At 38.1% G+C, this 24474-nt stretch overlaps 4 protein-coding genes across 5 annotated transcripts; 3 read left to right on the top strand and 1 right to left on the bottom strand.

Annotated features, from left to right (window-relative positions):
• Window positions 1-878: 878 nt before the first annotated feature.
• Window positions 879-5276, top strand: gale (UDP-galactose-4-epimerase). 2 transcript variants are annotated; one of them, XM_084393230.1, is made up of 11 exons: window positions 879-1021; window positions 1436-1565; window positions 1960-2075; window positions 2711-2824; window positions 3026-3202; window positions 3274-3387; window positions 3469-3535; window positions 4317-4402; window positions 4495-4572; window positions 4723-4837; window positions 4925-5276. In XM_084393230.1, the coding sequence occupies exons 1-11, from the start codon at window positions 1019-1021 to the stop codon at window positions 4987-4989; spliced, it is 1065 nt and encodes a 354-aa protein (XP_084249356.1). In that variant the 5' UTR covers window positions 879-1018; the 3' UTR covers window positions 4990-5276. The 2 variants fall into 2 exon arrangements, with proteins under 2 accessions (XP_084249356.1, XP_084249357.1); XM_084393231.1 differs by having other exon boundaries at window positions 896-1021; window positions 1963-2075.
• A 122-nt stretch (window positions 5277-5398) lies between these two features.
• Window positions 5399-9929, top strand: zbtb8a (zinc finger and BTB domain containing 8A). The gene is made up of 4 exons (XM_084393229.1): window positions 5399-5776; window positions 6746-7569; window positions 8411-8580; window positions 8847-9929. Exons 1-4 carry the CDS (start codon window positions 5484-5486, stop codon window positions 9165-9167), a joined length of 1608 nt encoding a protein of 535 aa, XP_084249355.1. The 5' UTR covers window positions 5399-5483; the 3' UTR covers window positions 9168-9929.
• A 32-nt stretch (window positions 9930-9961) lies between these two features.
• hmgcl (3-hydroxy-3-methylglutaryl-CoA lyase) lies at window positions 9962-16752 on the top strand. Its single transcript, XM_084393140.1, has 8 exons — window positions 9962-10108; window positions 10211-10294; window positions 10701-10808; window positions 10950-11045; window positions 13239-13387; window positions 13509-13761; window positions 15164-15289; window positions 16308-16752. The coding sequence occupies exons 1-8, from the start codon at window positions 10001-10003 to the stop codon at window positions 16407-16409; spliced, it is 1026 nt and encodes a 341-aa protein (XP_084249266.1). The 5' UTR covers window positions 9962-10000; the 3' UTR covers window positions 16410-16752.
• A 1685-nt stretch (window positions 16753-18437) lies between these two features.
• On the bottom strand, window positions 18438-22064 carry gjb3 (gap junction protein beta 3). The gene is made up of 2 exons (XM_084393141.1): window positions 21968-22064; window positions 18438-20615 (listed from the first exon to the last, which is right to left on the bottom strand). Exon 2 carries the CDS (start codon window positions 20547-20549, stop codon window positions 19617-19619), a length of 933 nt encoding a protein of 310 aa, XP_084249267.1. The 5' UTR covers window positions 20550-20615; window positions 21968-22064; the 3' UTR covers window positions 18438-19616.
• Window positions 22065-24474: the final 2410 nt, after the last annotated feature.

The following is a 24474-nucleotide window of genomic DNA, read 5'->3' as shown; positions in this document are numbered from 1 at the left end:
TACAGATTCAATAGTCTCAAATGTCAGTGCCCGCGCGAAATTGATCGTTAGTAAAAAAATAATAATAATAATCCAAGTATCTCTGGTACTCTTGCAAATGCATTCCTATTTATATTTATATTCCTATATGCAATTTTTAGTTCAGTGGTTTTTAATGGATAGAAGTGACTCTTCCTGTTTTGAAATAAATGAATAAACCAGTTGACTGACATATGATCATTGGACAGACACGTCAGAATGAAAGTTGTGTGCGTAAGGGAAAATAGTTCTCCTGTGAGGAAACAGGAAACTTTTTTTCATAATAAAAGTAATTGTGAGAACGCATGATTAATCAAAGCCGTAGCTACTTTATGTTGGTACTGTAAGTAAATGTATATACAGTATATATTACTGAATTTTTTTTTGTGTGTGTGTGTGTGTGTTTTTTTTGGGATTGTATTGTATTTGACTCTTTTTGATATTTTTCTTTTCTCACTGGTTTTTGTTTGTTTTAAAAAAAATTATATTCAATGAAAAAAATGCAACAAAAAATAATAAAGCTGGAAAAAAGTGTATAACAATAAAAATGTGTCACAACATTAATATATACATTACATGTTTCACACCGTGGTTCAAGGCTTCCATGATACTTGATATATTTTATAATATATTTATATTGATTTACTTTTTTCTCCAAAGAACGCATTTTAATGAGCATAATGCAGGAGGGCAATTACAGGTTTGGTTTACTGGACACTGATCTCCTGCTAAAGAACACTAAAAATGATGCATGGATGAATGAGTGATTGAGAAAGAACGAAAGACAGAAAGGCAGTTAAAAATGACAAATTAATCAAAATATGAAAGACTTTTACTTTAAAAAATAAATTATGCAGCTCACGCATTAGCTGCTTCACACGCTTCCACGTATCCCTGAAACCAGGAACCAAGAATGAATAAACCAAACAGACTCGGTAAACTCTTCCCGCCTGTCACCTGCCTGCTCTCCAATAACCCTCACTGAACCGCATTCATCAGCATGGTGAGTGTAAATAGATCTAAATGTGAGCTGTTGTGTTGTGTTATATTGTTTGTTTTGTTCTGAGAGATCAGATATCTTACTTTCTTCCTTCAGTCAGGTGACATTTAAAATCGTACTGAGTTTGATGTCAGTGCAGTCAGTGTATACCAGTGTAGTCAGGCTGATATTAACTAAACTGATCTCTTGAACGTTTGGGGAATCATAAGTGAGGTTTAAAGCCAGTTCTGATTTGACCGACATTGAAGAATGAAAGAGCTCCATTCAAATACAGTAAAACAGGATGCTACTGATGAAGGCAAAGCCACGTAGTGCACGTACAGGTTGAGTAAAGGTAGGACACACCCACGTACCTGTTAACAATGATCCAGTAATTACATTCACCTTTGTATGTCTATCTTTCTGTCTGTGCTGAAGGCTCTCAACATGGGTCAGAAGATCTTGGTGACAGGAGGAGGTGGATACATTGGCAGCCACTGTGTTGTGGAGCTCATTGAGGCTGGGTATCACCCTGTGGTCATCGATAATTTCAGTAATGCTGTCAGAGGTAAACGGACTTCTATAAATCACACTGCACTGCTGAAGGTCCTTGTTGGTATCCTGAACACATTGCATTACAAAGAGTCTCAGAAATATCCTGCACGCACAATGAGCCCTTGTGTGGAATATATCAAGTAACAGTTAACTAACTAAACTTTTTTTTTTAAAGTATGAATTTAAATATTTTATTATAATATTAAATCTTTTACATAGTTTTTCCTATTTATAGTATTAAATATTTATATATTACATTTTGAATTTTAAATAAAAAATATTGTTGTAATATTGCTTACTCTGCATCTTGGTTTAAGACAAAACTTAAGTTTCTTGTTAGCTGACAGTATTTTCTAATGTATTTTTTTAAATGTCCGTCGTTCTTTGTGGATGTGTGTTGTGTTGAGGAGAGGGTGATGTTCCAGAGAGCTTGCGAAGGATCGAGAAGTTTCTGAACACTCAGATTGAGTTCCATGAGATGGACCTTCTGGATAAACCTGGACTGGAGAAAATATTTAAAAAGGTAAAAATGAACACCTACTCTTGTTTGTATCCATGTATCCTGTATAATGAAATCTAATCTTCATTTTGCTGTTATACATTAAGCCACAACAAGCCCCCCCTGAAATTGGACATGAACTCCCTCTCTAATCAGATTTCGCAGTTGGAAACTCAGATTTCCTAGTAGGAAATTATTATAATTCATTGTCTTTGCTGAAGAAATTGGTCATGAACTCCCTCTCAAATCATATTTCCTACTAAGACACTCAGATTTCCCAGTAGGAAACTCAGACTTTCTAGTGGGAAAATACGAGTTTCCTAGTAGGAAAATACGAGTTTCCTAGTAGGAAATTATTTCTTTTTTTCATGTAATGTTTATTTAACCAGGAAAATTAAGTTTAGCAGGGACATAAATTTACATTTGATATATAAAAAAAAAAGTGAGGACTTTGCCTCGTTTTAAAACACCACTGCGCACACCACTTTTATATATGCGTGTGTGTGTGTGTGTGTGTGTGTGTGTGTGTGTGCGCTTTCCTTCATACTATCATTTTCTCAAATCAATCTACTAATTTCTGAACCGAGCTGGTTAAATGTATAACAGCGTCCCCTAATGGTTAAATGATTTCATTGTTTTCTCTGCCTTCTGTGTCTCAGCACTCCTTCTATGCAGTGATGCATTTTGCAGGACTGAAAGCTGTGGGTGAATCAGTAGAACAGCCTTTAAAATACTACAGAGTCAATATCACAGGAACCATCAATCTGCTGGAGGTAAGAAATGCGTCTGAAATTGTAAATGTCTTTGCATGGATCATTTTTATGCATGGAGAGTCCATATGAATCTGATTCTTGAAATCCAGATTTAGTGCAGTTAGGGGTTTCTTTGTGCATGTTAGTGCTTTCGGCTCTGAAGGAATGCCTTACTGGCTCTGGCTCTGGCTCTGTGTGTGTGTGTGTGTGTGTCTGAATCAGGTGATGCAGTCTCATGGGGTGCGTAATCTGGTATTCAGCAGTTCTGCCACCGTCTACGGAGACCCACAGAAACTCCCCATTGATGAGCAGCATCCAGCGGGTGGCTGCACAAACCCCTATGGCAAGACCAAGTACTTCATTGAGGAAATTATCAGGGACCAGTGCACAGCAGAGAAGGTAGTTGACCGCTCTGTCATGACGCTTTTGTGTCTGCGTGGCAGGTGTGTAACTGATCGAATGTCTCGCAGGACTGGAATGCTGTGCTGCTCAGGTACTTCAATCCCATTGGTGCTCACATCTCAGGACAGATTGGTGAAGATCCTCAGGGAATCCCAAACAACCTTCTGCCTTATGTTGCCCAGGTAACCTGTCTGAGCACTTGAGGTTCAGTGGAGTCTGTGTGCATTGTAAAGGATGTTGTTCTTTCTCACTTTGTATGGCAGGTTGCTGTTGGAAGACGAAAACATCTGAATGTGTTTGGAAATGACTACAGCACACCTGACGGGACCGGTAATGAGAGATGGTTTTCAGCATGTTATTTTTGTCTTAACATCTGTCTCTTGTTTATTAATTTCTGGAGTTTTATTACTTTTGAATAATCAATTCTTTTTTTATTCATATATTTATGTGTTGGTAATGTTAATTGAATTAACATTGTATTGAATTTTTAATAGCAATAAAGCTGAAATAAAATAAACATTAGATAAAAAAAACTTGACATTTAGAAATGTTCCCTTTGGCATTTAACTGAAATAATCTGTTTAAGGTAAAGTACTAAAATGACTAAAACTAAAATTAGGAGATGGAAATAGAAAATGTATTTATTTTTTAAAAACTAATAAAAATGACAAAGCACATAACAAAATTACTAAATCCTTAACTCAAGTTAAAAAACTGAAAATATAAAAATGAAAGCTATTTCAAAATATTAATAATTATTGTAACAGTATATAAAATATATGCTAAAATAACACTGGTATTAAGTTTTTTTTTTTTTTTGTGCTGTCTAAGTTTGTGCTAACTGGTATCATTTATCATTTTAATGAATGCAGTTAAAATTCTATGCAGTGTCTAATGTTTTCCTATTCAGTCTGAGGCATTTTAATGTTTAATGCAGAAGGGTTGTAAAGGTTTTATAATATACAGTGTTATAACCATGTATAACCATATATACTCATGAATTTTGTTTAGTTACAGTTTTTTTTTCACCCTAGTTATGTTTTTATTTCAGTTCATTTTGTTCCCATTTTGTGTTCCTTTTCAATAACACTGATTTACTCTTCCTGGCTAGGTGTGAGAGACTACATCCATGTAGTTGACTTGGCAAAGGGGCACATCGCTGCCATCAGGAAACTGAAGGACAGCTCTGGGTGTAAAGTACGAAATTTTTTTCTTCCTCTTTGAGCTCCGCCTCAGTTTTTCACATCCCTTTTTCTCAGTTTTACTTTTCTGTCCTGCTCTCCGTGAAGGTTTATAACCTTGGCACAGGTACAGGTTACTCGGTGCTACAGATGGTGAATGCCATGGAAAAAGCTTCAGGTCGAAAGGTGAGGGGTAAAGCCGCTGTGGTCATATTTACCATTTATATATGCATATATACAATTTGTTTAGCCTGAGGTCACCTTCATGAAATCTCATTGTGGTGTTTAAACTTGCAATATTTCCTTTCAATGGTAGTATTTTTCCTCTGGTTCCAGATTGCCTATCAGATTGCCCCTCGGCGGAGTGGGGATGTGGCCTCCTGCTATGGAGATCCAACTCTGGCGGAGAAAGAACTGGGCTGGAAGGCTGAATACGGCCTGGAGAGGATGTGTAAGTGTAAACTAAAAGCATTTTCATAGATTTAGATGGGTGAGAAATACTGACAGCTCACGATTAATCTTTTATCTGATCACACAGGTGAGGATCTATGGCGTTGGCAATCCCAGAATCCCACGGGATTCAGTAATGGAGCACTGCCTTGAAGCTGGATGAATGCAGACTGTTTCTTACACAAAATAAGGGAATTGCACTCATAGCAAAAAACAAACAAAGCCAAACTGGGACTATGGTTTCTTTCATTTGTAATAATTATATGTAAAATCATTATATTACAAGAAGCCTGAATCTAAACAAATGATTTAATGTAATTTAGCATCTGTCTCTCTTTTTTATTTTTTAATGTCATCTCACTTGTATTAAAGTACATTGATCTAATATAGAATTATTTATACTTCCTTGTCAGTATTGACATAATAAAAATGATTTCATATGTTGTGTTCTCTTTTTCGTAATTTTTTTCAGCATTTAACTGATTGGTTATTGGTTTACCTGACAGGTTATTGTAACAAAACACATGCTTCAATAAAACACCTTCGACTCGAGTGTATGAAATTTAAACTAGTCCCCTATCAAATCACTGGCGCTGTGTTCCTGGCTATGAGACGAGTGGGCCAACATAAGTGCTAAAAAAAATAAAATGGGACATTTATTCATTTTAAGGCCAGAAGGCGTAAATGCATTGGTTTTGCTGTACGGGGGCGCGTGTGCTTTAAGCGGTTCTCCGGTCCCGGGCGCTCCGGACACCCACGTCAGCAAAACGTTTTTCCAGCACAAACGGGTTTCGGTCTTTCGGGCAAAGCAGGAAGTGAAAGCAGTTCGCCCTGATAACAAAAGCTGGACAAATACATCCAAAGTAGGCAGAGAAATGGAGATGGTTTGTGAAAGTGGGACATGTCGACCGTACCGGAGTGCGGGTGACGCGGGGCATCTGTGAGTATTATGTTTAAAGAGACTGGGGGAAACGGTGCCCGGGTGAAGAGGGTGGGCGAAGGGGTCCAGCACGAGGCTCAGCGTCAACCCGCGGGGCGTCCGAGCTCAGGTAATCCGAAATATGAAAAAAAGGCGACGGTGTTGCAAAGCCGGGTGTTTTGCGTTTTAAGATCCAGCCTGAGGTCGGTTCGGTGGGCGGCTCTCCACGGACGACAGGGCTCCCGTCAGAAACCACCCCACTGCCTCTATTCCCTTATCTGACAGCTTTAATTCGTAATGAAATAAATGATGTGTCTGGTTAATGTTTAAATGCCCTTTTAGTGAAGTACAGGCGTGTGTGTGCGCGTTATCTCAGGTATTATTTTATCCGGCGGGCGTTTTACACATAAAGGGCGAAGAGCACTTTAATCTCATAGCTAATTGACTTGTCGAGCGTTTTCTCGGTTGCTACGAATTCTATGGCTTTATATTAATTTGGTTATATGTTTATTTATGTCTTGACTTGCGGTGTAACCCAGTTTTGGTAGTGTGCGTGCGCGTGCTGCGAGGGGAGACGAATGATGGAGAGATTTTTTTTTTTTACAGCAAGAACGTCCCCTAATTTTTCTTTATTGTAATTATTTCAATGTCTTAAGCGCCAGTGTAAAACCCGCGTTTCTCGTCTTCTCTCCCTCTTTCTGTATTTCCTCCTTTTTTTTTCTCCCTGCTTCTCTCCCTTGTTACCCGATGCGCAAAGTCGGGTGTTGCCCCTTCCACAGCGAATGTACATGATTGACAGATGCGTAGTCCAATCAGAGAACAGTAGGCGGAGTCTTACTGCCTCCTTGTGAAATCGAATCGCTGCCATTACGTCACACAAAAGCACACATACACGCTGCAGAAATAATGTAAAACTGAATAATGAGAAGTTAGGCAACTCTTTTTTTTTTTTTTTTTTTTTTTCATTAAAGTTCTCACTTCTTTTTTCAGACCTGTTCACAAATGGACCAGTGCAGATATGTCAGCCATTCACCAGAGCTGTTTGCTCAAACAGCTGGACCAGCAGAGGCAGCAGGAGTTGTTCTGTGACTGCAACGTGCTGGTTGAGGGTCAGATTTTCCGTGCACACCGTAATGTCCTGTACGGCAGCAGTGGATATTTCAGGATGCTGCTGTCTCAGGGATCTAAAGACACTCTAGAGTCTGTAAGTGCTTCTTTTGATGTCTTCAGCCCTGATATCTTTGCCATCATCCTGGACTTCATTTACTCTGGTCAGCTGGAGCTCAACAGCTCTAATGTAATAGAAGTCATGTCAGCCGCCAGCTACCTGCAGATGAACGACGTAATTTCCTACTGCAAGGCCTTCATTAAATCTTTCCTTGAGATCAGTGCAAAAGAGGACGATGAGAATCGGTATTTGTGTCTGTCGGACAGCAGTCCGCTTCAGGACAGACGTGAGAACGTCATCGAGCAGTCCAACATGTGTGACGTCAGCATGAGCCCTCAGACCAGACTCTGGGATCAACAAGAGGATGAACAGCCGCAGGAAGAGTTCAGCGGAACCAGCCCGCAGCCGTCAGGGCTTCAGCTGAACTCTCCTCCGCAGTCCAGCCTGGAGGAGGAGCAGTACGGCTCTGGGCTCCCGGAACGCAGGAGAAGAGGAAGCAGGAAAAGAACCGCCACCAGTCGCTTGGTAACAGAAGACACTTCTCTCATTGACCTACAGGGGGTGGTGTCACACTGCTCTCAGAAAGCAGACGAGCTGTACGCCAACCTTCCGTCCATTGTTGGGGTAGTTGGGGTGTTCAATAAAGGTAATCACTGTTACATTGCTGTCTAAAAGTTTTATTCAGCATGCATTAAATTAACCAAACACGACAGTAAATACTTTTACGTTGTTACAAAATAATCTATTTCAAATAAATGCTGTTCGTTTGAACGTTCTATTCATCAAATATTAAGCAGCAGCAACTGTTTCCAGCATTGATAATAAGAAATGTTTTTTGAGCAACAAATCAGTATAGCCTATTAGAATGATTTCTGAAGGATCACGTGACACGAAGACTGCTGAACGATTCAGCTTTGCCATCACAGGAATGCATTACATTTTAAATATATTTAAATAGAAACTGTGAAACTTTTTAAATTGTTGTAATATTTCACAATATTGCTGTTTTTACTGTGTTTTTATTATTATTATTAAATAAATGCAGTCTTGGTGTGCATAAAGACTTTAAAAACATTTTAAAAATTTTTAAAAATATATTGGCTATATAAATTATGTTTTATTCTTTTCTATTTTACATAAATATAAAGTGTTTTTCTTGTCCTCCAGCAAGACTTCCTCTGCCTCCCACAGTGAAAGAGTCAAGTCATATTACACAAATCTGTTTTGTAATTAGGAGCTATTCAAGGTTTTAATCAACAGTCAAAATCTGGACAATAGATACAAATGCAAAACATTTCTCCTTTAGGCCTTTATCACACATTTCACACCCCTGATTCTTTCTTTATATCTCTATATTATGCAATGGTTCTGGACTTTCTGGGTAAACGAGATTTTTTTTTTTTTAAATAGGCTTTCAGATAGTTTTCTGATGTGGTAATGCGTGAAAGGGATCTGACAGTCAATGTCTCTCTCTCTCTCTGCCTCAGATTCCACTCCCTCTATGCGCTACAAATGTCCGTTCTGCACGCACACAGTAAAGAGGAAGGCAGACTTGAAGCGTCATCTCCGCTGTCACACAGGTGAGCGTCCGTATCCCTGTCAGGCCTGCAGCAAACGTTTCACTCGCCTGGAACACCTGCGCAGCCATTTTGAGACGGTGAGAAACACTAAGCTTCACACATGTCCGGTTCATTAACACCTCCACAGGCTGTGCATATCCACATGCTACTGCTGGTCATTAATTCATCAAATCTTGTACTTCCTTTGTGATCACATTAAGTCAGGGTTGAATTCGGTCAAATGAAATAGATGCGATTATATATAATTGTATATGTTTTTCAGTCTGTTAAACAAAAGAAAAATTATATTGATGTGAGAGAGATCTAAACATCCACTCTCCTTTTTAACACTTGTGTTACACAGATTCATCAGGCCCGTAAGCTGGTGTGCAGGAAGTGCAAACGGCACGTAACCGAAGTCAATGGGCGAGTGGTAAGCGAGGGAACCCGCAAATACAGGCTGTGCGACGTTTGCATTCAGGAAAGTGGCTACAGTGAGTTAATCACAGATGGAACTGATGAAAATGAGGAGAAGGAAGGCCTGTTATTGGGTGTGGAAGAGAACATGAGTGACAACAGGCAAATTACATGGGTCATGGACGACGATGACCTCGCAGAAGATTCTGGAGCAGATCTCATTATCCAGGAAGTGGAGGACAGTGATGAGGAAGCCAGTGGGAAGTGATGATATGTTTGGGTTTGTGTGTGTGAGGGTGAATGGGTAAGAGCTGTCGTCTTGGCAGTTTAACATCTGTTGATGTTTCTCTTAATTTCATAAGGGAAATGATTGTGCGTTTTTGTACAAATAAAAATACTTTCTCATTACAAATCTAAAGTATTTAAGTATCTAAAGTTTTTATAAAAGTACAAGTATATTTCTGTAATTTAAAGTATATTTAGTTTATTTCAAAAAAGGCATTTATGGGCAATGGGGTCATTCAATTTAGATCCAAGGCTGACGCACTGGGATTTTTCTTTAATTAAAAATGAAAAATTCTGTGATTTCAATCTTTCAAACTTTAGTTAATGCCAAGGTTTACATTTATCATTTTATATACTATGCTGCATGGAGTCCACGTGACCTACTTTGTGTAATGTGTAACAGACTCATTTATTTATTTAAATCGCAACAAGTTATTTGTTATCAGTCACAGGCTCAACTTAAAACATTGTCTAAATAAAATATTGTATGTATAAATGTATGTGTTTCTGTTTGATTCTGGAAATACCATCTTTGCAATTTGTCTTATTTTGGCATGACAATTATTTGCTTTGATTATTTAATTTTAGACTAAAGAAATGTATTCTATACATGCAGTGTGTGTAAGAATCATCATTTGCATTTAACCAGAATAAAACGCAAATAAATTTGCTCATTCTACATTTATACTATAATTTAACAAAAACTTTTTGGGCAAACAAGAAAACATTTAGCTCTCGAAATCTGATCCTGAATTATCGCGAGACCTTAATTCATATACGGCGTTATGACGTCAGGGCTAATGGGGGCGTGTGAAGATGGCGGCGCTTATGATGAGAGTTGGTCCTGGTCCATTCGGTCCGTTCGCTTCTGTTCGGGTTCACCGACCTGCTCTGCACTCCTTTGCCGCCGTCGTGCTCAGATCCGTAAGTTTTTATTTGCTGCTCAGAATGTGACGATGTTATGTGGTTTGTATTTGCCCTTTTGTGTGCTTGTTTGTCTATTTTTTTGTGTGTGTGATTTGACAGGTCAGTGTGTCTGCCACTCAGTCGTTCCCAGAGAGGGTTAAGATTGTGGAGGTTGGACCCCGAGATGGACTCCAGAATGAGAAGGTGAAGATCATTTTGTTTATTAATCCGCCTGCATCAAAATCCAACATGACAATGTGCAATGTGGTTATCACTTCTGTTTTGAGTTTACCAACTGTCAAACACTGGTGTCTCACAGTAAATCGAGTCAGTCTTATAAATATCATGGAATTTCAAAGGTAACAAGTTATAGGTAACGTTAGGTATAGAAATTTAATTACTTTTAATATTTAATTACTCTTAATATATATATATAAAAAAAAAATATATATATATATATATATATATATATATATATATATATAATCTTTATTATTTATTTATTTTTAATTATTTGTTTAAAAACATTCTCAAGTTCATGGAAATGTATTAGTGTGAGAAGTTCTGGGAAATAGAGGAGATTTCCGCGTTTAATTTCTGCATCCATCAGACCATCGTTCCCACTGAAGTGAAGATCCGTCTGATTGATATGCTCTCTGCGGCGGGACTTCCTGTCATTGAGGCCACAAGTTTTGTTTCACCTAAATGGGTCCCTCAGGTGAGATAAAGCACTACAGCACACACCAATGAAGCATGCAAACATTACATTAATAGAAACGCAACATAAACGCAATAAAATAGCGAATTATGAGAGGATCTTTGATGTAACCATTGAAGTTTGGCTGCATTTGATTGGTAGATGGCTGATCAGGAGGAAGTGATGCGTGGTCTCCACAAGAAACCTGGTGTGAATTACCCCGTTCTAACCCCTAATCTGAAAGGATTTCAGGCTGCAGTGAGTGAATAACAGCAGACTGTCATGTGCTAGTGCTGTACAACATATATGTTTATACTATCATTCAAAAGATTTCGGTCAGTAATATTAAATAGAAGTAAACTAGATTTAACAGAATTAATACTTTTATTCAGCAAGGATGAATTAAATTGATCAAAAGTGATAGCAAAGATTTTTACATTGTTACAAAAAAATTATTTCAAATAAATGGTGTTCTTTTGAACTTTGTTTTTCTAAGAATCCTGGGGGAAAATGTATCATGGTTTCTACAAAAAATATTAATCAGTAAACTGTTAACAACATTGAACTGTTTACAATATTGATAATAATAAGAAATGCTTCTTGAGCACCAAACCTGCATATTAGGATGATTTCTGAAGGATCATGAGACATTAAAGACTGGAGTAATGATGCTCAAAATTCAGCCTTGCTATCATAGGAATAAATTATGAAATGTATTAAAATAGAAAACAGTGATTTTAAATGGTAGTACAGCAGTTGCTGTATTTTTGATATACAGTGAGGAAAATAAGTATTTGAACACCCTGCTATTTTGCAAGTTCTCCCACTTGGAAATCATGGAGGGGTCTGAAATTGTCATCGTAGGTGCATGTCCACTGTGAGAGACATAATCTAAAAAAAAAAAATCCAGAAATCACAATATATGATTTTTTAACTATTTATGATACAGCTGCAAATAAGTATTTGAACACCTGTCTATCAGCTAGAATTCTGACCCTCAAAGACCTGTTAGTCTGCCTTTAAAATGTCCACCTCCACTCCATTTATTATCCTAAATTAGATGTACCTGTTTGAGGTCGTTAGCTGCATAAAGACACCTGTCCACCCCATACAATCAGTAAGAATCCAACTACTAACATGGCCAAGACCAAAGAGCTGTCCAAAGACACTAGAGTCAAAATTGTACACCTCCACAAGGCTGGAAAGGGCTACGGGGAAATTGCCAAGCAGCTTGGTGAAAAAAGGTCCACTGTTGGAGCAATCATTAGAAAATGGAAGAAGCTAAACATGAATGTCAATCTCCCTCGGACTGGGGCTCCATGAAAGATCTCACCTCGTGGGGTCTCAGTGATCCTAAGAAAGGTGAGAAATCAGCCCAGAACTACACGGGAGGAGCTGGTCAATGACCTGAAAAGAGCTGGGACCACCGTTTCCAAGGTTACTGTTGGTAATACACTAAGACGTCATGGTTTGAAATCATGCATGGCACGGAAGGTTCCCCTGCTTAAACCAGCACATGTCAAGGCCCGTCTTAAGTTTGCCAATGACCATTTGGATGATCCAGAGGAGTCATGGGAGAAAGTCATGTGGTCAGATGAGACCAAAATAGAACTTTTTGGTCATAATTCCACTAAACGTGTTTGGAGGAAGAAGAATGATGAGTACCATCCCAAGAACGCCATCCCTACTGTGAAGCATGGGGGTGGTAGCATCATGCTTTGGGGGTGTTTTTTTGCACATGGGACAGGGCGACTGCACTGTATTAAGGAGAGGATGACCGGGGCCATGTATTGCGAGATTTTGGGGAACAACCTCCTTCCCTCAGTTAGAGCATTGAAGATGGGTCGAGGCTGGGTCTTCCAACATGACAATGACCCGAAGCACACAGCCAGGATAACCAAGGAGTGGCTCTGTAAGAAGCATATCATGGCGTGGCCTAGCCAGTCTCCAGACCTAAACCCAATAGAGAATCTTTGGAGGGAGCTCAAACTCCGTGTTTCTCAGCGACAGCCCAGAAACCTGACTGATCTAGAGAAGATCTGTATGGAGGAGTGGGCCAAAATCCCTCCTGCAGTGTGTGCAAACCTGGTGAAAAACTACAGGAAACGTTTGACCTCTGTAATTGCAAACAAAGGCTACTGTACCAAATATTAACATTGATTTTCTCAGGTGTTCAAATACTTATTTGCAGCTGTATCATACAAATAAATAGTTAAAAAATCATACATTGTGATTTCTGGATTTTTTTTTTTAGATTATGTCTCTCACAGTGGACATGCACCTACGATGACAATTTCAGACCCCTCCATGATTTCTAAGTGGGAGAACTTGCAAAATAGCAGGGTGTTCAAATACTTATTTTCCTCACTGTATATATATATGTATGTATGTATGTGTGTGTATATATATATATATATATATATATATATATATATATTATTTTTATCTCAGGTGAAGGCTGGTGCAAAAGAGGTGGCAATATTTGGTGCTGCATCAGAGCTTTTCAGCAAGAAGAACATAAACTGTTCAGTGGATGAGAGTCTCGTACGCTTTGAGGAGGTGATGAGAGCGGCCAAACAAAAGGGCGTTCCTGTGAGAGGGTAAGACAAACGCGGATTGCACAGTTCGTCTCACTTATTTTTTTCATAACCAAGTGTGCAAAAAGTTAAGATTACTGTGCTCTTATTATTGAAAAATCCTCTTTTGCTCTGTTTTTCCAAGCTATGTGTCGTGTGTGCTCGGTTGTCCATATGAAGGGAAGGTATCGCCAAACAAAGTGGCAGAGGTTGCTAAGCGACTGTATTCCATGGGGTGCTATGAGATTTCACTTGGCGATACCATCGGAGTAGGCACTCCAGGTGGCATGTCTGAGATGTTGAATGCTGTGAAGAAAGAGGTTCCTGTGGAGGCTTTAGCAGTTCATTGTCATGACACTTATGGACAAGCACTTGCTAACATACTTGTGGCATTACAGGTGAGTGAATCAGAGGGTATGTGGAATCATGCCCATGCCCATTGTCTCTTTGCCCATTGTCTGTCATGACTGATATTTTTTATTATATTTGTATTGTTTTATTGTATTAGCCCCTTAGGGCTTGGGCCCTATTGTTTTCCTCAGGTAAATTTATTTGTACCTTTTGGGCACTTTTGTGGACCTCATGCTCAATCATGCCCTTTTATATGGTTGTTTTAGAGGAGCTCTGTAGCGCACTTCTTTTCACCTACAGTAACCAAACTTCATACACTTATAGATAGGGCCAAGCAACTTTCACTCTCATAGTCATACGCCAGCCAAACAGGAAGTCGGCTATTATGGGTTGTTTGAAAAATGCATGCTCTGGAATTTGATAAACTCCTCCTAGGGGATTCATACGATGGCCACCAAACTTGGTTAGCGTGAAGCCAAGACATGGATGCAAAATTGCACAATATAGGGACACAATATATGTCCTTAAACTCTGTACTTATATTGTTCTCACCAAGCCGGACAACATTTTAATTTACAGTCGTTAGCTCCGACCAACAGGAAGTCAGATATTTTTGTTTGGATGTGGATTTTTTAATCAAGCTCTTATTTTTATAACTACTGCACCAAAGGGCTTCATACAATTTACAGCAAACTTTCTTAACATGATGCCAATATATTGAAGATGCTAAATTGTGTCGTAGACTTTTTCCTAAACCTAATTAATGGTACCTAATTAGTTCTCATCTGACCTAAGTCTACCGGGGCCGTCTCCAATCGACGATCCCTAACTAGATTTCTTCCTGCGCAGGAATAATTGACAAACAGACCTCAGCAAATGTCCTTTAAATGCTTTAATCACTACCAAAGTAAAAGTGGTATGGCAACACAACATACAGCATTCAAAAACACAGGACAACGTTTTAGTACATTGTGTTTCAAAGTGTTATCATGTTAGGTCTGAAAAAGGAAGTAAGGTTAGATGTTAGAAACATGGTTAGTTTAATAGACAGTTTACTATTTTATCTATTAAAAATCCACCACAATTGTGAACGTGTATCGGGTGTATTTGTACAAAGTTGAAATGGCGAGAGCTTAAAATAATTACAAATGGGAAACTGGAAGAGTCTCGTATCTTCTAAATAATAAATTATACACCTTTTATTTCTAAATAAAAAATGTTTAAAAAAAAATTATAATTGATGCAGTATGCGTGTGTGCGTGCATGTGTGTGTCACCGGGATGACTGTGGTGTCAGGGCTTGGGCCCATCCTCGATGCTTGCAGCTATAATTATCTATTTAGAACTGCTCTTTGCGTACATAACGTGCATTCTGTTATTTTTCACATTCTTAAAATGAGCAACTACTTTTTAAATACAACATACTTTTGTTTCCTGTAATCTATTCTAGAATGGGGTAAGTGTCGTGGACTCATCTGTTGCAGGGCTAGGCGGCTGCCCTTATGCCCAGGGCGCTTCTGGGAATGTTGCAACTGAAGATGTGGTCTATATGCTGCACGGACTGGGAATCCATACTGTAAGTCCAACACGACTGTGTCTGTACTTATTCTTTCTGTACATTTTTCTGTCACCTGGGTCATTTTTCTTTTTGAAAGTTCTGGTCTGTAAATGCATTATCTTACTAGCCCTACCCAAAACTTGGTTTTGATAGGTGATGTTACGCCTAATGACTTTTGCTGGATGATTGTGTATCTTCTTAATTGGGGCTTTCTGTAAAGTACTCCACCCTTCAAAATCAGCAGCCAATCAATGCATACTGGCATTAGTCATGTGACATTCTTCATAACAATCTGAACTTTGGTTCACAGTCACACTGCGCGAATTTGGCCACGATTTGGCCGTCTGAGACAAATTTTATAAATCCTAAAAGATGTCTTTGACAATTATTTTGACATGTTTACCGGCAGCCGATTAATGACCATTGCCAGAATTTCATCTGAGGAGAAATTTGATTGCAGTGTCAGAAGATTTGAAGCACAGTCCTGTAATGTGACTTCTACGACAACCATCAAATCAAAACCAATTGGAGCACAGAATCTAATGATGCAATTAGAGATACAACAAACCACCACTTGCTCCACGCACATCGTCTTTGTTCTTTACTTTTTCAAGAGAAGCCATGATCAAAATTAAAGCTAGAGATTGTTTTTGTTTGCCAGCCAACATTTCAATCCCGCATGTTATTCAGCTCACTTCACGGATGTAAAACCCCTACGAGTCTTCTTGCGTGCATCCTTTTTCAACACGTCTTGACTGCCGTACAGTCTGGCATTGATTAATTAACTGAGATCCCACAGTGTGACATGGCTTACAGCGGGGATCATGTTCATACAGTCTGAAGAGCAACAGTCATAAATGACTATTGTAAATCGTACTGTGTGCATCTGGCTTAAAATGGGGACTGAGAATTGTCATGAAATGTTATGAAAAAATGTAATGTCACAAAAATATCTTTGCTTACATGAAGCTCTGGGTAAAAAATTTTTTTTTAAACAATTATGCCACTCATTCAGGTTGTTGTTTCTGTGTTTCAGGGAGTGGACTTGCCCAAACTGTTGGACGCTGGCTCATACATCTGTCATTCACTTAACAGAAGAACAAATTCAAAAGTTGCTCAGGCATCCTGCAAGCTCTGAAGACTTTTTTCTCTTCTTATTGATCATAGTCTGGGTTCACTCTTGTGGAGGTCACACTGTGTTATCCCTTAGAATGGAGTGAAGCCTCTTGATTTACAGCATATTTAAAATAAGCATCTCTAATCGCAGTGGAATTAGACTCTGGGGATGAGCACATCCGTTCTCTACATCGAATGTGGGAATTAGTCTGGTAGTGAAAAAAGACGCTCGTGAACTTGTATCACCTAATATTCACAACCAGACAGACCAAAAATGTTCTATTGTGCCTTGATAACTGATGACAGGCAATCAGTAAATATAGAGTTGTTTTTATTTCTAATAAATGAATTCAATGTTTTATGTACTGCTGAAGTAAGAGCATTTTATGATGCCTTAAGGCAATAAATACTAGAGAGGGATCTAATTTGACTTTCCAGAATATTGTTAATCATATAGGTGCAAATGTCTTGCTGGTTAGACTGCATCACATTACTAACGTTGATTAGTATTATAACTAATGCCTCATGGAATGAGGCGTCACACATGGTTTTATGTCTAACATCCCCAGATATGTGTCTGCGAAAGCCAATTTGGCTAATTTTGAAACGCAAATATCTGTTATTACCAGTAAAATGCATTACAACACTGGTAGTCATAACAAACCCATTAAAAGGAAAAGGCTCGGGGAGTGGAATTGATGCACAATTATGATAACTGATTAATTTTGTTCCTCTAGTTTGAGGAAAATGATTGAAGGAAAATCCCTTTACAAAAGCAGCGTGTTTGTTACAGGCAGAAAGCTCTGCAGGTTTGTTGAATGCCTGTAGATTTTTAGACATGTCTTGTGGGTGAAACGGCTTATTATTGTTTCTTTTTGTGTTGTTAACTGACATTGTGTGATTTTATTTAATTTTTTGGTCCACAATTTATGATGTTTAATTGGTGTAATTAAGTTTATTGATTAAAGACAAAATAATGAAAAAAGTGAATGAGTCCTTATGCAATGTGGCAAACTTATTTTTAGACTAAAAAAACCGGTTAGGCTGACAGCTGATCTCTGTTTACAACTGTGACAAACAAAAAACTGGAATCATCTTGTGGTTAGGCTGACGGGCAGCTGAACTCTTGTTACAATTGTAACAAACTGGAATCTTCTTCTTCCTCTAAAAGAGGAAAGAATGTACCTATCTGTTGAAGGCTGATGAACTGGATCAACAACTCGAGGACATTTACGCATTTTGTTTGACATCATACACACACCCTCAAAAACATATTTTACAGTTCATGTATTACTAAGGTTTGATGAGTTCATCAGCAGTGAAAACTTGATCAAATAGTTCTTGTACTTTCATCAGTAAGTGGCGTCTGGTAAATGTATGGCTGAGGGCTGCATATACATGTGATTATTCTGAAGAATGACTTTCTCTATATATTAATGTCTCTATATGAAACAAATTTGTCATTTGTCCAAACATTCATAGTAAAGGTACCTATAAATTGGGTAGATATATGTTCCAGTGATTTTGATCCATTAAGATTCTGACTTTTAGAGCAAGTAAACTTTTTTAAAGCAGTCAATACTAAAATACAGGAACCAGTAATTTTGTGAAATTTTATTACAATTTAAAATCGCTTTTATATTTGAATATTTTAAAATGTAATTTATTCCTGTGATGCAAAGCTGAATTTTCAGCATCATTACTCCAGTCTTCAGTGTCACATGATCTTTCAGAAATCATTCTGATATGCTGATTTGGTGTTGAAAATAATATTTTAATATTTAAATGTTCAAAAGAACAGCATTTATTTGAAATCTTTTGAATAGTTTTTTCTCTATCCATAGGCTATAGTTAATGTATTATTGTGGTTTGATCAATTTAATGCGTCTTTGCTGAATAACAGTGTTAATTTCTATTCTTTTCTTTTTTTATCTTACTGACCCTAAACATTTGAATGCTATTTTAAATAGATCATCACAAATGTATTACAATGAGTTCCCATTTTATAATGTGCAACTTCTGACAAAGGATAATGAATAACAATGTTCATGTTCTGTGAAAGTGAATTGAAGTTGTTTATCCACTTCCTTTATTGTTTCCTCTTTGATTCAAATGTCTGTTCATGATTTAAGCTATTGCAATTTCACACTGTTAATCTTTTAAAAATGTGACAAAATGGTTCTTTTATACTTTATTTGCAGAGCATCAAAATGAATAAACTTTCAAAACTTCCAAAATTTACATATTTGAAACATATCGTCATAAACAATAACCTGAAGATATTTCATAAAATAATATGTCAGTGCATTGATTTAATATTTTTTTTTTATATACAAAGGCAGGGTATGCAGCATGAAACATCTCAGCTAAAATATGTAACACGATCATAACAGCAAGTCTGAACAAAGTCATATTCTTACAAATGCTTGCCAAGTATAGATCTGGAGAGGTTAGTCCACAGTCTTTTACAACAAATAGTAGAAGAAAAACTTTCCAACTTTTCCAGCATAAGAATTTGAGTTCAGATAGAGTTCAGGAGTGTTAGCACATAAACATCAACTACGATCTCTCTGAAACTGTGATAGTCAAACCAGCTTCAACTATGAAACTTGATTCTGATCTTTGGTACAAATCCAGGACATTGAGAAATGATACATTGTAAACAATCAATGACCCGTGAACCATTTTCATTACATCTCACATACAATGAAACTACTCTTCCTCCTATCATTCTTTGTGCGTGTGAAGGCGGAGGTGGGTTTTGGAAGGTGTGTTCTCCATGAATGCCTTTCTGGTTATTTGAGGACTCTTTTGCTTTTTCATGAGTTTTCACCTTTGTTCTTTCTAAGAAATGAATGAGAAGAAAAGGAATGCTTTCGTCAGCACTAGTTCTTAGGATCATGGTGATAATGCAATCATTTGAGCTGGCATCGAAGCCTAAAGGAACTAGGTTGTTTTTCCAGGTTTGAACCCAGGTAGCAGTGAAATCACAATACTGATTAATCCCCACTTCGCCATTAGGCAAAACACTTAATCCCTGCTATTTTCAAGGGAAATGTATCTGCCATACAGAATTTCACGAACCTTCTGCAAAATGACAAACACCCAAGACTGGCAGTTCAAAAGGTCTTGATGGACAATGAAAGACATTGGGACTGTCCAGACCTTCAAAGTCTATTTTATACCTCTGGGTGACTTTGTAAATACTTGACGCAGAGGGAAACGTTCTTTAGAGGATTTCAGACTGTATCTTGTACATAGGTACTGAGAGATTTGGAGCAGAAGCTCTCATGTCCACGCTCAACCTGTAGGCTGGCTTAAATGTTGGCTTGAGTTGAGCTTTAAACTGCGGTTTAGACCCAGGTTTATACTCAGACGTAAAGTCTGGTTTAGACTCCATCTTATACTGGGGTTTGCTGTCCACCTCATGCATAGGAAGGGTGCAGTTGCTGTCCTCGTCTCGGTATCGTCCATCAAGCGGTGTGCTACTGCTGTGGGGTCTCTTAAACTTTTTGGCACAGCGAATGACTCGTTTGGAGATCAAATAGATGATCTCACAGACACTGAGCACTATGCAGAGTGCCGAAGCTCCGACCATGAAGTAGGTGAAGACTCTTTTCTCTGTGGGTCGGCCAATGTAACAGTCCACAGTGTTGGGACACGGCTGGACGTCACACTTCACCAGCCGTGGCAGGTAGAAACTGTCGTAGATGTGATGGAGGATGTACAAGAAGGTGATCTCGATGGCGGTCTTGACAAAAAGGCTGATCAGGTACGTCCACCACAGTCCACCGTGCTTCTTCCCCGTGTTGTCGTAGAGCTTGACTTTATCACCATGCTTCACACGGTACTTGTGTTCGCGGTCCTCACGGTACTTCACGTGCATGACGACCATCAACGACGGACAAGTGACGAAGATGAGCTGCAGAGCCCACAGTCGGATGTGGGAAATGGGGAAGAAGTGGTCGTAGCAGACGTTCGAGCAGCCCGGCTGCCTGGTGTTGCAGTCAAAGTCCTTTTGCTCATCGCCCCAAACTTTCTCAGCTGCTACAACATAAACCATCACTCTGAACACAAAAACCACAGAGAGCCAGATCCGGCCGAACGCGGTGGAGTATTTATTCACCCCACTGAGAAGGGCTTGAAAAGTCTTCCAGTCCATGGCTCAGAGCAAAGCACCCACTTCTCTGAATTCTTCCTCTGATCCTCTTCGTCTGATAGAAAAAAACTGGAGAAATAAATCACAATGAGTGAACTCATTCAAAACAACGTATTGTAATAAAAAGCAATATGGTGGGATAGTTCAAGCTAAAATTATGTCATCATTTAGGCCTACTCGCCCTCACAATATTCCAACACACTAAGGGCACGTTTGCACGACAATGATGTCCTAAAAACGGAAAAAAATTCCTTTGCGTTTTCTGTGTACAGACAACAACATTGTCAAAAATTTGTTTTCCCATTCACAGGAATCTGGGAAAACAACTAAAAACGCTATACTATTCATGCCAGGCCAGTAGTTGGCGATGTAAAGAAAAACTATGCGCCTGTAGTCTGAACACGTACTACGCATGATGCCACCATTTGCACAAAATTGAGTAATGCTTTCAAAAACTTTGAAACCCGTTTTTAAAAGTTTGCATTTTCAGGCCCCCAAAACACAGTTGCTGTGTAAATGAACGGCCAAAACACATAAAAAGTTTTGTGTAAACGGCCCCCAAAGGTAATGTTTTAAGAATACCCAGGCCACTCTTATCCATAGGCTATAGTTCATGGATTATTGTGGTGATTTTGGGAAAGAGGCCCTTAATGATTCATTCATGAATTGAACTCATTTAATTCTTGAATTCAACTCACTGACTCAATGATCTGATCACAGCATTTCACTAGTAGGAGAATTAACAGTGAATAATGACTTAATTTTGAATCTGTTAGTCTTTTAATCTGTTAGTCACAGAATGACAAGAGTATGACTTCAGAAGGCCAAATAGGCTACAGAGTAATGATACTTTTATGTTGCTCTTTTGTTATTTTGAAACTTGTCAGACCCATAACATTTTTCACTCAACCGAATAAATGTGGTTTAACATTTGATGATATTTTAAGTAGGCCTACGTACACATGTGTTGAATGTGCGGCTGATATATAAAAAATTTTTTTATTATTATTATATATTTTTTTAACTGTAGTCCAGGGTAACCAGTGCCGCTCTCTTTCTCGCTACTTTGTGTCTAGAATTTGTTTGCTATGGCTGTCGGCGGTTTTCGTTTTTAATTGTCATTCGCAGTTTTGTAACACTGATTATAAAAATATTTAGTTTAGTAAAGGTAGGCATATTTATTATAATAAGATAAATCTAGGATAGATTTCACATTAAACTAAAGTCGTAAGCGAAAGTTTAATTGCTATACTTTTAAAAAGTTCAACCACTTTGCCTTCAATTCCAGATGAATAAAATCAAGCAGAAACGACATATCAAGGTAAATGAACGGAAACGAGGAAATTATAGTGATGACAACATTTTTAGCGCAGATGATTGTCATTTGAACAAATTGCACAAAAACAAAGTTTACTACTTACGTTGGATGTTTCAGTTCTCTTATAATTCAACGGCTGTTAAACTCTTGTCCTCTTCTTCCTTGTGGATCTGGTTTAGTTAACACGCCTTACTGAGGGTGGAGTTCTGTCTCCAGACTAGAGGATACAGCTCTACCATTATAAACCTCTTACTTTAAAGATATAGTGCTAATTAAATACATAGCCTATATAATATGTGTGTGTGTGTGTGTGTGTGTGTGTGTGTGTGTGTGTGTGTGTGTGTGTGTGTGTGTGTGTGTGTGTGTGTAAAATGCTCGTAAAACCATCATGCATTCCCGTGTATGATCTTAAATGTCCAAAGTGGGGAACATTGTTCTTATTCTGAAGTTACAGTGTCTAAAATTACATGGTAATATGACACCATAAAGTTTTTGTTGTTGTTAATGTTTTGTATAGCCTACTGTTAATATGATGATACTGCATGGTGTTCCGTGGGACAAATAGGAAACCCTTGCCTGTGAAGCCTAGTAACATTTTCCATCTTATTGCTCAATAAATAAGACTCCCTTTGTTTGGACAGCTCTGTCAACCAAACACTGCTTGTTAGTGGTTTGTGGAGTTGCCAACGTCTGCAGGCTTCTCTATGTTCAAACTTGTCCATGAATGTCTGTGCTCCCTAGTCACATAAAGGACCACACCTCGTCCTGAACAATAGCTTTAGATGTTTTTTTTACTTTTTACTTTGTCAGACACCCTTTTAGTGTCGTGCTGAGAATTCGCTACTAATTATCTTGGGTAATAATTGTTTATGTATTCCAAGCAACTCTTGCATTAGGTCTATGGTAAATCCTTGGCAAAAGCCCTTCATTTGGTTTGGATGTGAGTTTATCTCAACTTGATTCTCCTTATTATCAATGTTATAGTTTTAGCTGGTGGTGGGAGCCTAATGGCAAAGGATTTGGGATGGATTGATTCCCAGTAAACCAGAAGCTGAATTTTCCACAGGAAAAGTCTCTGTGGTTCTTTGTCATCAAAGCGAAGAGAAATTCTTTTCGGTCACACATGTGAAGCCCTCTGACTCACTGCTAAAACATCCACAAGATGATGATTCATCTTCTCTGCCTCGGGCATAAAATAAGCTTTAGTTTTCAAAAAAAAACGATCTATAATTTTGTTACAGGACTACCAGTCTTCTGTTTAATGTGTTTTCAAAGTATTAAAGGAAATCATGCCTGCATGCTTTGAGTTATTCAGGCCATGTGAGCTGTCTGAACTTGTTTGTTCAGCAAGAGGAAACATTATGAAACATTGCAGAAGAAACACTGAACCAGATCGGTCAGGTCTGTTTTAAAGTTTTTCAACTGGTTAACACTTGTTTATGTGGGGAAATGATTAACCTTGCATTTGTATACGGAATTGAACTTCTAAATTTGATTTTTACCACCAAAAACATTAGTTAAACATGCACCAAGCTTGCTAAGCGAATACACAGAATATGTATGGTTAGCAAATGTTGGTATTTATTAATTAAAGCATTAACGATGATGAAAAGAGATGGAGAGGAAGTAAAGGAAAAGCACAGTCAACAGGGCGTGGAATGTCGGTTGTGTTAAAGGAAAGAGACTCGTTGGATTGGTTTCCACGCCTTAAGAACGTATGTGACTTACAAAACCTGCTTCAACATCTACCCTACCCTTTCACTGTACAGGGGTTATGAAGATAACAAGAATAATAGAGAGAGACAGGCTGGTACACTGGTTGTGAAAAAGGGAGGGACATTTTTTTGTCTTTGGACAATTTTATCTACTGAAAGGTGTACAGGAATACAGTTGAAATACAATCTAGTTACAAAATGGCCTTAAGGTTCATTTACGAAAAGTGGTTTGTTATTCCACAGTGTGACAGGCATTTACAAAATCTCTCTTTCTCTGTATATATGTATATATATATATATGTATGTATGTATATACACACACATACACCATCTCTAAATTGGCCATTTCTCTTTAGATTTGAAAATGTATATATATATGTGTGTGTATATATATATATATATATATATGAAGAATTATATTTTCCTTGAAAGTACATTAAAAATTAAACTAGATTTCTTTCTCATTCTGTCTTGCCATTTCGCAGCTTGATGCAGAAAATGAAATGTCATGTCGACACAGCACATGATGTTTATCTCTGTGTATTTTCATTCTTGCCATTTCTTTGCTCCACAGCACACTCTCATGCAGAACAAGTTAAATCAAATCTGCGAACAGCAAAGTCACAGCTTTCATCCGCATCCTCTAAAGTCAGACATCACTGATTTAAATGGGCAACAGACTGTAAGAAAATAAAAAGCAGATTTTAATGTATCTCAAATGTAAACAACTCTAAACACAGCAATGAGGAAAGAATCCTGAAAGGTTAGCATACAAACAGAGGAACCTCAGAGAATGTTTACTTTTATGGATACATGTTTATCACTGAATGAAGAACACACACAGGCTAAACAGCCTCTTTTGAATTTGCTCATCTTGGCAGTGTTGAAAGACTTT

This window comes from Rutilus rutilus (assembly GCF_951802725.1).
Source record: "Rutilus rutilus genome assembly, chromosome: 21".
In the NCBI taxonomy this organism is placed as follows: domain Eukaryota; kingdom Metazoa; phylum Chordata; class Actinopteri; order Cypriniformes; family Leuciscidae; genus Rutilus; species Rutilus rutilus.
The sequence above is the reverse complement of the archived record's forward strand: the minus strand, read 5'-3'. Positions and strand labels throughout refer to the sequence as shown.

What these genes read in the sequence shown, in the direction of transcription:
- gale (XM_084393230.1), top strand. An exon ending in TTCTGCCTTATGTTGCCCAG is followed by an intron (nt 3,388 to 3,468) that starts GTAACCTGTCTG and finishes TTTGTATGGCAG; the next exon opens with GTTGCTGTTGGAAGACGAAA. An exon ending in AAAAAGCTTCAGGTCGAAAG is followed by an intron (nt 4,573 to 4,722) that starts GTGAGGGGTAAA and finishes CTCTGGTTCCAG; the next exon opens with ATTGCCTATCAGATTGCCCC.
- zbtb8a (XM_084393229.1), top strand. Translation starts at nt 5,484, where the DNA reads ATGGGACATTTATTCATTTTAAGGCCAGAAGGCGTAAATGCATTGGTT. An exon ending in GCGGGTGACGCGGGGCATCT is followed by an intron (nt 5,777 to 6,745) that starts GTGAGTATTATG and finishes TTCTTTTTTCAG; the next exon opens with ACCTGTTCACAAATGGACCA. An exon ending in TGCGCAGCCATTTTGAGACG is followed by an intron (nt 8,581 to 8,846) that starts GTGAGAAACACT and finishes TGTGTTACACAG; the next exon opens with ATTCATCAGGCCCGTAAGCT.
- hmgcl (XM_084393140.1), top strand. Translation starts at nt 10,001, where the DNA reads ATGGCGGCGCTTATGATGAGAGTTGGTCCTGGTCCATTCGGTCCGTTC. An exon ending in CCGCCGTCGTGCTCAGATCC is followed by an intron (nt 10,109 to 10,210) that starts GTAAGTTTTTAT and finishes GTGATTTGACAG; the next exon opens with GTCAGTGTGTCTGCCACTCA. An exon ending in ATGGACTCCAGAATGAGAAG is followed by an intron (nt 10,295 to 10,700) that starts GTGAAGATCATT and finishes TGCATCCATCAG; the next exon opens with ACCATCGTTCCCACTGAAGT.
- gjb3 (XM_084393141.1), bottom strand. Translation starts at nt 20,549, where the DNA reads ATGGACTGGAAGACTTTTCAAGCCCTTCTCAGTGGGGTGAATAAATAC.